The sequence below is a fragment of the Hippocampus zosterae genome, chromosome 18 (assembly GCF_025434085.1).
Source record: "Hippocampus zosterae strain Florida chromosome 18, ASM2543408v3, whole genome shotgun sequence".
NCBI classification, from domain to species: domain Eukaryota; kingdom Metazoa; phylum Chordata; class Actinopteri; order Syngnathiformes; family Syngnathidae; genus Hippocampus; species Hippocampus zosterae.
This window is the reverse complement of record NC_067468.1, coordinates 11,777,668-11,790,583: the sequence shown is the minus strand read 5'-3', so window position 1 is coordinate 11,790,583 and position 12,916 is coordinate 11,777,668. Positions and strand designations below refer to the sequence as shown.

Here is a 12,916-nt window from a genome sequence, read left to right as displayed (position 1 = left end):
ATATGAGAATTATGTCACTTGAACAATGCAGCGTAAATCCAGCCTCACAGTCGAGGGTGGCCTCTGCTGTTTTACACAGTGATGGAGGTCAGATTTGACTCAATGGAATTTTGGCACAAGTATGTTGAGTTTGAGAATCTGGCTTCAATACATCACTTGTTATCAGTTTGTATACAAACGGTGGCTCACGAGTTCAGGTTTGCAGACGCTGTCATATCCGCACCGGGAGAGCTGGAGGTAACAACAGGTACTTCTGCCAAAAATGGTCAGTTGTACTGCGGGATTGATTAATGAAAGAAAAACATAATTTGTTTGTTCTGTTTTAACACACAGCGTGTAACAGTCGTAAATGGAATGTGAAATGAACTCTGTAAGGACATAAAATGATTTAAGCGGGCCACCTGACACGTTGTGGAATGTGCACGATGTATGAGATCAGCCACCGAAACTCGCTCAGATGTTTTCTTTTTAATCAATACTTCCCGAAGGCAATCTGGCGCACACAATAGAATGGGGCATTAACTTCAAAGCTTTGACTGATGTATACAGTCAACACTGTTGTGCTCAATTGGACTTGATAGACTACGTTCAGTTTTTCACAAGGTTTTAATGCGAACAGCACTTGGGATGATTTTGTTTGAATGGCCCGGCAGATTTTTATAGCTTTATTAAACTCATCAGATATGTGTGGAACTTTGATTGGGTACAGATTTCCACGGGTATTTCAGGTTGCATAGTATAGACGGTCTAACTTCTAAGGCTCAGAAAACAGCCATTCCTGGATGCCGGTGAATTCAGAATTGCTTGTGGAACTCAGGAATCCACCTAACACAGTCAGTAGCAGGATCGGGACAATCCATTATTGCAAAACCTGCCCTTCCCTCGTCATTTTTAAATGTGGAAATGTCATAGGCAACTATTAGCCTCGATGCGGCAGTGTTGAAACCCTTTAAAATTTCAACACAGAACAGCATAGTACAATATTCAGTCATATATTCTTTATCCTCCGCAAAGAAACACGTTAAACTTGTCTCTGTTAGCTGTGGATCTGGGTGAGAGAAATTGATCCTTTCGTTTTGTGTCTGCAATTGTGTAGCAAAGCAAATGAATTGTGCTGTAGTAGTAGAGGCCTTTTTTTTTTTTTAGCACAGTGCATACAGAATTTTTTTTAATTTCCATTGTATTTGGGTGTGAAAGTGCTGAAATATAAAGTGCAGTAATCTGCCATTCCACAAGATAAGGCTGAAGTGGAGGCAAGCCAGGAAAAGTGAGCTGGGACTCGCTCTGCTCGCCTTTTGACGCCTGTTGAATATAACCGCCGCACTTCGCTCCCTTCCACTCTTTCATCAACATTTCGTAGGCGTGGCCGCTCATGTCGACGCATGATACCGTCGATGGTCGCAAAGCAAGTCGCGACATGAACGTAGAGTTTGTCTTCTCCATATTAGGGAGTATGTGAAATGATATGTGGGTTCGACGTGATGTGTTGTTATGCAATTTTCTTCTTATCGAGATTTTTAAAGTGCCTCATGTCCCAACGGGCTACGAAATGCAATACTGCGGGACTCTAACGCGAATAACTCACATTTTTGTACTGTATCCATAAATAGTCATCTGTCATATGTCATATGTAGGGCGGACAGCTTTTGAAAAATAATTTCATTGTGATTTTTTTTTTTTTTTGGGTGTGAGTGTGTATTTGTTTTTAACACCAGCAGCAGTAAATGAATCTGTTTTACAATAAACAGTATCATATTTATTTTACATAAATATTTTCCATCTTTGAGGTTAGCCAAATGCTAAAATAAATGCAATTGAACCGTGAATTGATGACATGAAAGGTCAAGTAAGGTTTTTGTTACCATGACAACCAAGGGTAAGCGTGGCCACGTATTGAGTGCCGAGTGGGAGACCCTGTGGAGTTGCGTTAGCCGCGTTTCCTGTTTTGCAACGAGTCAACATACTTAGCACAAAATGACTCCTACAAACAAAATAGTCGGGCCCTTCTAGCTCAGTGAAACTTGTGTCGAGGTCAGCCGTGTTAACAACTACTGGGAAATACAATCCACTCGAAATGCAGTCTTTGTCCTGCCTCATATGAAGGTCACACGACATTTCGTTCTCGACATGCACATTGAGCGTATGCGTCTGTGTGTGTGTGTGAAAGTGGATTAGTGTTTGGATATCTCGATTGTAAAAGCAAGCGATATAAATAGAATAGTTCATCTCTGTGGTTCCCAGGTGTTCACGTCCTCACTATAATTCACACATGATATAATTTCTCGGAGCCTCTCCTTCCATTGGTGACTTGAAAGTACCTCCGGGCCACCATGTTGAGGCTGACCAGGTGACAGGCCACAACAGGTGGTTCGGTGACCCCGAGGGAGGCACTTAAAACCGCTTCGTGACATTCTGCGGAGATGACAAGGCATTATTATTCATGACCGAGTCCTTGCCAAAGTATGTTACGTCTCTTCACTCCGTTTATAATCCACTTCACGCCAAAAAAAGCAATTTTCTGCCATTCTGGGATTCCGTGTAAAAGCCGTGGGTAGGTTCCAAACCTGTGACAGTTTGGTATGATCAGAGGATTCTGCTTCCCACTGGTTTTCCGTGCATGTCTGTTGAAAAGCCGACCCCGGCGTTGCCCTTTTTCCGTGTAATTACGCCGAGCCGTGCGCGACGTATAACGCTAATGACTTGGCCTTTGATGTCATGTTTTCATGTCAGCTTCCACCCTTCCTGTCGGCGCAGGTCACAGGTCCTCTCATTCCACAAGCGCTGCGGTTTGCATTAAATTTAAACGCCGTCATAAAAGTCTCACGCCGACGTATTAAGAACCAAGCGGTGTTGTGTAAATATGACGAGTTTTTTTTTTTTTTTTTGAAGCCTTCAACAAGAAATGCATAAACATGTGACAGCACTTAACCTTGTCTCACCGCTTGCAATTTTCAGGAGTGGGAGTCGGGGGGGGGGGGGGGGGGGTGCATGGCAAAAAAAAGAGGGCCTTAAACCGGTGAAATTTAATCGTGCATGAAATATGTGAGTAGTGCACATGTGTCTCACATTTGGCACTGTCTCATTTGTGCGCATAACCGGTGCGTAAACTTTTTTTTTTGTGTGTGTACATTGATGCATTCAAATCTTCTCTCCTACTTTTACTGCTTGACTTTTGACTCCGCGTACGCAATATTAATCAGAATGCTATGGTTAGACTAGTAGGGCAGCATAGAAGATATTCTTGTGAAGAAAAAATTTGGGTTGATGCCACAATCTGGTGATGCCAATCAATGGCTTCCTGTTTATAATATCTCATCCAAACTTCTCGTTTGTCCCTCAGGTGAATCATGAGCAGCAACTACAGTGTCACTCTGGCTGGTTCGGCTCCGTGGGGCTTCAGGCTACAAGGAGGGAAGGACTTCGGTCTTCCCCTCACTATTTCACGGGTGAGTGGCGCGTACGACTCCTCTGTAACCTCCTGGGGCGATGTGGCCCATCCGTGCTGCGCGTGTGTGGCGTTCGCTGTTAAAAGAAGAAAGAAGAGCGGTACCTTGACTTCGAACTGTCCCTGGATGATTTTATTTATTATTTATACGGCCAAGTTGGGCCCACGTACAGTTATGGCTCTTTATATGAAACCATTTATTTTTTTATATTCTATTTTTATTCATCTTCCGTACCGCTTGATCCTCACTAGGGTCGCGGGGGGTGCTGAAGCCTATCCCAGCTGTCTCCGGGCAGTAGGCGGGGGACACCCTGAATCGGTTGCCAGCCAATCGCAGGGCACACATAGACAAACAACCATCCACGCTCACACTCACACCTAGGGACAATTCAGAGTGTTCAATCAGCCTGCCATGCATATTTTTGGAATGTGGGAGGAAACCGGAGTACCCGGAGAAAACCCACGCAGGCCCGGGGAGAACATGCAAACTCCACACAGGGAGGCCGGAGCTGGAATCGAACCCGGTACCTCTGCACTGTGAAGCCGACGTGCTAACCACTGGACTACCGGGCCGTCCAGTCTATTTTAAAATTATTATTATTATATACAATCTACTAATATATAGTGCTGTTTTCCTTTAATAAGAAATATGTAACAAAGAAAATGTGGGTTTTTTTGGGGTGGGAGTTGGAGTGGATTTATGGCTTTTTCAAATTCATTTAAATGGGGGGGGGGGGGAATTGATTTTAATATACGAGTACCGTTTGGATTGAGTCACTCGCCGGATTACCGGACGAATTAAATTGTAAGTCTGGAAATTCCATCGGGATCGTCTGACCATGCTATAAGTTCCCCCGTGCATTTACCAACTATAATGGATTCCTCCTAGGAACCAATGTTTGTTGTCATTTTGGTCATTTAAATGCGGGGGGATTGGGGGGGGGGGATATCACGCTTGGAACTTGGCCCGCAGCGAAATACTTTTAAGTACTGGGTCTGCACTTTTAGCATCTAAAATTTCTCCTCATACGATATGGAAACTTCAGAAAGCTGCTGTGGTCTCGGTAATAACTATATCAACCGTAGGGGCCGGATAATTTTCGAGAAATATTAAGGGAGAGGTGGCTGCCTATTCTATACATAGTTCGACTGTTTATCTTCCTGGTGTGAGGGCAAGAAGTGCAACACGCTCGATTGTTCCGAGAATGAAAGGAGGATCCGATGCTTGCCGCTGCAAAATGAGCTCCGTTATTTAGTTGACCGTTTCCTGTTATGAAGCTGGAAGCTCAAAGTCACAGCCGAGGTCGCCAGCGGTCGATTTGACCCCGGCAGCATCGGTTACAACTTGAAGACGGACGGCCCTTCTTTTGAGGAACTCTTTCCCATCAACTCGAATACAAAAAGTTGCCGACGTGATTGGAGCGACCCCCCCCCCCCCCCCACCACCCCGGAGCTGCGTCTATTTATGTCCCCACTTCCACTTTGATAAACTTGGAATGCGTGGCATGATGTTGTCACGCCGGCATGCCGATCTGAGTAGCAGCATTCTTTGCCGTCTATACGCCATTGGTAAAGAAACGTGTCGATGGACGCCATATTAGTTTGACAATGTCAATTTTTGACAAGTTGTCAGGAACTTGACTCCAAGCTGTGATAGTGACTGACTGTCATGTTTTACCGGGGGGAGGGTTAAAAATAATACCAGTCAGCTGAGTTGGCAAGGGAGTGTAGCCGGTGTCTGTTAAGTTGAACATTTGAAACTTTAAATTCGACTTTCTTTTATAATTAAGTCGTGATACCCCCCCCCCCCCCCCCCCCCCATCATTGGTGTGCTCAGTCCCTTGCATATTTTCCCGCCAGTGAACGGTTCAGCATTCCGGTTGTTGTCTTTTTTGACAGGAAAGGAGCCTTCCTCTTGTTTGTTTTTCTTATCTGAAATACAACCGCCACATCAGATGTAAAGGCAAGGATGCAAGGCAATTTTGAGCTGTATTTTGTTTTTTTTTTCCAATATGACGGAGGCTTATCGGTCCTGACGTGGGTTGTCGCAATGGGCGATTTGATTTTAAGTTCTTCCGTGGGAGAAGAATCCCTCAAAGATGAGTTATATGTTATACCTAATGTGAAGGCCGAGATCATCTCTAGGTAGTTTGGGGGCAATGATCATGCGTCGGCTGTAGTTTAAGGTCAAATCGTGTTTGGAAACAAAACAAATGGGAAGTGCGAGCACTGATGGTCTGAACCGGTTGAAAAAAAATCAGTTAAAATCCATCGGACTACCAACCCGAACTCTAAAAAAATGTCGGCGGGATCTGTGTTGATCCTCTGCATGAGATCAATCCAAAGTGATTGTTCAGTTTACTCAACGGTGACCCCGTATATCCGGAAAGCAAGCTTATAATTGACACAAGGAAACATCTGCCATTGATTTGAACATTCATTTACTTCCTGCATTTGATGAGTGAGTAGAAAATTGTCCGGACCGCAAGCTTATTTCACGGTTCGTCAGTCACCCGCGACGCAAAATAGAATCCGCTCGCACTTTCAGGATGAAGAAGGAAGAATGGGTTGAGTCTTCTCTGGCGTTCCTCCAAAGAATTGTGATGTCATTCACCGCATGGCAGCGGGCACTTGATTATGTCCGCTGAATTATGCCAGATAGATCGTGTAGAGTGCAAACCGCAGAAAGGGTATCGCAATGTATACATATATACATATAAATCATTAAATTATAAATTAAATTATTATTTATTATATTAATAAATTATATATATATATATATATATATATATATATATATATATAATCAGCATGTATTGTATTGTATTGTATATGCGTATCCTTGCGTCACAACATGACAAGACATTGTTCAAAATTGTCGGTATTTATCACAAGTATATGTGGAGTTGCTCTGTGAATGGGATGCTGAGTACCCGCAGTACTGTATGGATGATTTAAAGACCTAATTACTTCCAGTTATTTTCCGACTTCCCCTCGTGTTAGCGCTTATTCAAATATATTCCACTGGGAAAATATGCAAAGTCAACATTCATTAGCTCTTGGGATTTGAAAATATCCCTTGACCATCACATGAAAAATGGAACGGATTAGTTGCATTTCAATTCATTTCAATTGGGGTATTTGGTTTGATATAGTAACAATCCCAGTGAGTCTGTTTTTGACTGCACTGTGAGAGATTCAGTGTGCTGATGTAATGATGCACAAATTTGAAACTGCACGAAGGTGATCCGATGTAACAATAATATTCGTCTCAGAGGAGAAATAATGTATACCCGTGGGTGTTATTGTCTGTCTACATGTGTTGCTCTACCGTTTGTCTTCAAGTACCTGTTGCTTAAATGGTAACACCGACGCTATTTGTTTGCCTGTCTATGGCATTGTTTGTTAGCTTTAGGCTAACAAAACAAGACGTACCCCCCCAGTCCCCACCCCACTGCAAGAATGATGGATATTTATAGTTTGTAAATATCTTTACACCAAACCAAAAGAAATCACCATATGAGGGCAAGGCCTAAACCGTGGCTCAATTTGGACCTAGAAACAATAACAGGCTGCCAAAAAAAATCCCCAATAGAGCACTGGGATAAATAACTTGTATGTTTGCACTGTTGCCAAACAACACAATGTCTGCCACTCTGTCCATGTTTTTGGAATCTCTTCATTTTGTGCGATTGGTCACCATGCCTGTTACTCTTACCTACTATGTGTCATCTCTACCGCTATGTCTTTAGTGGCCTCCCAATATGATCTGTCTAGTGTCCGAGGTTATGCTGAAGTCATCTGCTTTCAATCATGGCTAAAGCCAAAATAAATAACCACCGAGTGGTTGCTATTACACAACTGAAGCCTCTGCAATAGTCTGCATGCGTACTCGGATATCTGCGCTTCCAGTTTCAGCACTTCTCATGAACTCATTAAACGCAACTCGGTTGATTCCTAAAATAATTTCGTGCTAAGTTCTAATGAGTGTCCAACGAAGGAAAGCTCAACGAACTGGAACTCGGCCTGCATGCTTGGGACATGCTGCCGCTATTTGATGTGGTTACTTGTGGGCAGAAGCAAGGCCGGAGACGCTTGAAATGCGAGCGGGAGCTGTAGACGTTTGCCAAATTTTCAATGCCACACTAGCAGCAATGTAGGGTAATTTACAAGGGGTTAGGCAAGCCTAATTCCCCCTCCCCCCCAGCCCCGCACTCAAACAAGTTCCGCAACACAACCACTTTGCCCAGTCTATAAATAGCTGCTCCCACTTTTTACAGGCCCATTAACCGCAATTGTGCGTCTGTCAACACAGGGGATGGGGAGCAGTGAGCCACCGCTGACCGTTACGGCTCAACTAGCCAACAACAGCAGGCGCACTTGCCAGGAGATCAATTAAATGAACTCTTTTTGCCGCGATGGCAGCCTGTGCTCTGTCTTCGCCTCCCCCGAGTGTTTTCCTGTCACACAAGCTCTTCATACACATCGTGTTATGAAGAGCGCCATGGGGAGGGGGGAAAAAAAAAAGATTCCAGATTGGATCTTGCAATGGAATTCCCACTCAAGTCCTCCAGTCCTTTCATCTCGTCTGGGATGTTTCTGACCGGACTACAGAGCGTTGAGCGTTCAAGCGCGGGGTCGCGCTGCTTTTGTGTTGTTTTGTTTGTGTCGTCATGGCGATTGGACTAAAGCGCTCCTGTTTAAGGTCGGCTGGGCACCGCGGCTTTTCCAAGGGCCTCATTGAAGTAATAAGAGGCTGTCGTCAAACCATGACAACCGTGCGTTGAACGTCCCTTTCTTGAGCTCTTAATTGGGACGTTTGAATGCTGAAAAGCGTTTGGCGCCCCCTGTATTGTTGCATTCGGCCTCTTCATTTATGTAATTAACGCTGCAGACAAAAAATAAAGATATTAGAAGTGCTTAATAATGGGCACTATCCCGGTGGGTTGAGATGACGCAGCATAGATGAGCCGTATCAACCGGTTGCCGTGGGAATGTAATCGAATTTCCAATGAAAAGTCATGCTTAGGCCACAAATTTTGGTTTGAACGCTGTGGAAATGAAATGTCCGAAACCCTTAAAGATAACCAATAAATTCTGGCAAAGTATGATTTCATTTTTATTTTTAAACTACATAGACCTACAGTTAACCACTTAGATGCCCAGTGAAGCAAAGAACATTAGAAAAAAAAACCCCAAAAATATATTTTTTAAATATAACCTAATCTATCTATTTTCTATGCCGTTTGTCCTCATCAGTGTCGCGGGCCATCTGATCCATGTTCAACCAACTCATTGGCCTATATCAGTCCAGTCCAAAGTCACATTTTAAATACTGCAGGTTATGGTTGAACTTCGCCGTCTTGCCTCCAAAACGTTAGCATAAACTTGTAGCTTGTGACATAGAGTCAATATCACCGCGAGGAAAATTTCCATTGCTCACAAATTCGTATCTATTTAATGCCACACACTTTATCGATAAATTTACTGCAAGTAGATCACGTGAGAAAAATATGTGAGCTTGCTGACCGGGTGGACATTTTGTTTGGCTAATGTTAGCCTTTATTTAGCACATGGTGTACTTTCACTCAGCAACATGAATCAATTTCCAAACTGAGTGTATTGTTTAATATTATAATGATATATTTTCAATTGATGGAAGGGGTTTATTACATATATGATATGATATGTCACTATAACTTAGTGGACTCGCTAGTACGTATAGCATATGATGATTATAATTGCTAAACTTATGTGGACATTGTTTGCCGTCCACGGTTTCGGCCTCCATTAAAGAAAGACGAAATGCTGGTTGCAGGAAGGCAATTTAACAGTCACAAGATGATTAAAAAAAATAAAAAGCACAGATCTAGAGACGCGTGGGATGTGTGTGAGCAGCCATGAGGGCGAGTCAACCTGCTTTCACTCCCGTTGCGATGACATCACGCTAGGCACGCGGGTCCTCTTCCATATAAGGCCATCCATCTTGGTTGACGTTGACGGCGCGCGCATCTTGGGGGGTATCGCAAAGCACTTCCCGTTACACGACTTCCCCTTTTTGCGAGACCAGAGCGGCCCTCTTCCTCATGCCTCGCTTTCACCGGCGGGAGGCAGGAAGTGCCGCAGCGGGAAAGATTAGGCACATTCCAAATGATGATGTGCTCTCTCGCATCTGTTTGCCCGTGTCCTCTTTTGAAGGAAATGCTGTCATTCATCCATTTTTTAAATGCTCTCCTTTCTCTATTGCGTGAAGGAGTCCCCGCAAGTCCCTCGGTTTTTGAAATACAGCGCTCGATTGCATCGTGAAGAATTCCATTTTGGCAGCAGTGTACTCCACAAAGGCTTTCTGGAGAGTCGTATATCTGAGCTGTTGAAAACAAAAACAAAAAAACATTACAAACAAACAAATCATTTATTGTGTGTGATTTTTCACTTTTTTTCCCCCCGAAGTAAATCTAAGTAACCACTTTTCTTTTTAAAGCTGTATTTGCTCAAGATGAATTGAAGACACATGTTGGGAGGCCGTTAATCTGTCTGGGTTTATTTGAGCCCCGTTAAACTGTTTTTAGTGGGATCTCGTGTGCAGGAAGAGCCATCGGTTGTCCGTACAAGTGGGAGAGTACGCATACATCAAAGTGCATCGTAGGTTCCGAATTTAATCATCGTTATGGCGCTTCGAAGCGGGATTCTTAGTCGATAAATCACGTATGGGGCAGTATTCTTCAATTCAAATATGCAGTCAGCCGGTGCGGAGAGAGGGACCACAGCAGCGACTCTCACGCGGCTTGAATCCCTTTCACACACTCGTCAGCGATCTGAAAACGTTTGGCCAACGTAACACAAAGTCTCTCAGCAGCCTTTGTGCTCCCTCGGTGAGACCTTTAAGTATTGTAGCTGTTAAGACGTTACAGTGGAAAACTCTTTAGGAGGCTGATCTGGGGAACTGGTTCACCTCGGGGTTTTTTTTTGGGGGGGGGGCGGTGGTTGAGTACCTGCTATGTTTGATTTATTCATCATGCAGTCTAAACTGTAATGATGAATGGCCATTATTTGTTCCATCCATCCATCCATCTTCTACCGCTTATCCGGGGCCGGGTCGCGGGGGCAACAGCTTTAGCAAGGAAGCCCAGACTTCCCTCTCCCTAGCTACTTCTTCCAGCTCTCCCCGGGGGATCCCGAGACGTTCCCAGGCCAGCTGGGTGACATAGTCTCTCCAGCGTGTCCTGGGTCTTCCCCGGGGTCTCCTCCCGGTGGGACATGCCCGGAGCACCTCACCAGTGAGGCGCTCAGGAGGCATCCGAATCAGATGCCCAAGCCACCTCATCTGGCTTGAGCATCATTATTTGTTTTGTTTTTAAAATTCTTTCTTGTTGCATAAGCATTAAAAAAAAGAAAGGTCAAGCACAGTAAAAACACAAAATACTTTGATAACATATCATGCCTATCGGCTCGTCGGACAAGACGACAGGGGGTCCTTGGTTTGTGATTCTAAAGTGGTTGCGCAACCCCTAATTTGGACGCACATCGTAATGCGACACAATCCATCATGAGGCTATGTCTTCACTCATCATGACAGTAAATATTTGCATGAAAAACACGGGAGACTTGATCCCCCCCGCCCCCCCCCCCCCCAAAAAAAAACTTAAATCCCTTCACGTTTTCTTCCAAAACCTTCCGTCTTCCGAGCCGCTTGATCCTCACTAGGGTCGCGGGGGGTGCTGGAGCCTATCCCAGCTGTCTTCGGGCAGCAGGCGGGGGACACCCTGAATTGGTTGCCAGCCAATCACAGGGCACACAGAGACGAACAACCATCCACGCTCACACTCACACCTAGGGACAATTTAGAGTGTTCAATCAGCCTGCCATGCATGTTTTTGGAATGTGGGAGGAAACCGGAGCACCCGGAGAAAACCCACGCAGGCCCGGGGAGAACATGCAAACTCCACACAGGGAGGCCGGAGCTGGAATCGAACCCGGTACCTCTGCACTGTGAAGCCGACGTGCTAACCACTGGACTACCGGGCCGCCCTTCTTCTTCCAAAACCAAAGAGAAAAAAATAAAAATAAAACCCATGCAGAGTTAAACTTGCTTTCCAAACTTAGGTCTGGCATGCAATGGTCTCTTGTGATTCAAAACCCCTCAAAAGTGCGATTTTTTTTTTTCTGATATATCCAAATTGTCCAATACGACTTTCTTCAGTATTATTTCCTACTCAAGTAGGAATCAAAGTCATCAAAATGACTTTGAAGCCCGTTGAAAGTCAAATTTAACCTTTTTTGCCCTTTGAAATGTCAGTTCCGTTTCATGACTCGTGTCCCTGTTGGAACTCAAATTGCTTTCCTCAATTGATATTAATCAAAACCACATTGGGGGGAAAAAACCCCCCCAAAACAAAACATCGTCCTCCTCTTTGACATCTTCAGGACATATCAGCCAAAATTCCAGTTCTTGTTTCTTTGTCATTCCGATTTCATTTGGGATTCCACCAGCCAGTCACATGCATTTGCTTCACATCTTTGTGAGAAAGACTGCCTCCAAAAATTCCTGCAAGACCGAGTTCACCGCAGCCTGGCCATTAAACACTTCACATTCTGAGAACTTGACAGATGTTTTCTCCTTCGTGCCCTGCAAATAGTTTGCTTTAAATTTACCTTATATGGCTCCACATAGATATATATTTTTTTTGTCCCACCAAAGCGGAGAATTCTTTGTCACTCCCCATTAGCTTCACAACCCACAAACATGCTAATACTGAGAGTTCAGACAAAGGTCACCAGTCTTTGGGCTGCTTTTCTTTGCCCCTCTACCGTTAAGTTTCTTGTTTTCAGTCAGCGGCTGCCGGTATCCTGGGAGGTGCAAAAAGCCGTTTTCTCGCTAGGACATGAGTCAGGGCATAGAAGCCGTTAAGAGACAATGAGTCACTTGAGGCATTGTACTCGCCGATGCGGTGGTCGCTAACACTTCACGATGAGCACTTAGGGAAGGTTTCCGTGACTTTTGTGTTTCTTACATAACTTGGCGTCGCCCATTGGAGGCTACCAAATGACTCCAAAGAAATGAGTCACAGCCCCTGCAAGTTTTGGCCTCCACCTCTGTCACTTCCTCATTCCATCCAGCTCAATTTCCCTTCTTTTGGGGGTCTTGTGAAGTAGAACACAATAGCGCGTTGTTTTCACCCCATTGTCCGTTTTTTTTTCCTACAACAATGGAAACGATTACATGAGCCAAGCTGAATGCTGTGAGAGAAAAGGTGTCAATTTGGTAAAAAAAACAAACTAATGGCTCAATTGACTTAATCGGTGGAAAAACCATTAAAAGCTTAGCTAGGAAAAAGAAAAAATTACTTTCCCAAAAGTAAATTACACTTTTACACACATTTAAAAATGCCACAAACGCAATAAATGACACGATGGTAAACTTATAAACAGTCTGCAATCAGTTTAACTCATTCAGTACCAGCCAATTCTGGA

The 12,916-nt window shown here is 44.2% G+C and overlaps 1 protein-coding gene and 1 long non-coding RNA gene across 2 annotated transcripts in view; one reads left to right on the top strand and one right to left on the bottom strand.

The window, feature by feature from the left end:
- Window positions 1-12,916, top strand: part of pdlim5b (PDZ and LIM domain 5b) — a 29,758-nt gene that overhangs the window by 882 nt on the left and 15,960 nt on the right. The window contains exon 2 of the mRNA XM_052051769.1: window positions 3,341-3,446. Within this exon, the coding sequence (XP_051907729.1) occupies window positions 3,348-3,446 (99 nt within the window). The 5' untranslated portion in view covers window positions 3,341-3,347. The remainder of the gene's footprint in view (window positions 1-3,340; window positions 3,447-12,916) is intronic.
- On the bottom strand, window positions 9,636-12,460 carry LOC127591551 (uncharacterized). The gene is made up of 2 exons (XR_007959901.1): window positions 12,221-12,460; window positions 9,636-9,812 (listed from the first exon to the last, which is right to left on the bottom strand). It is a non-coding gene; the product is annotated as an uncharacterized LOC127591551 (long non-coding RNA).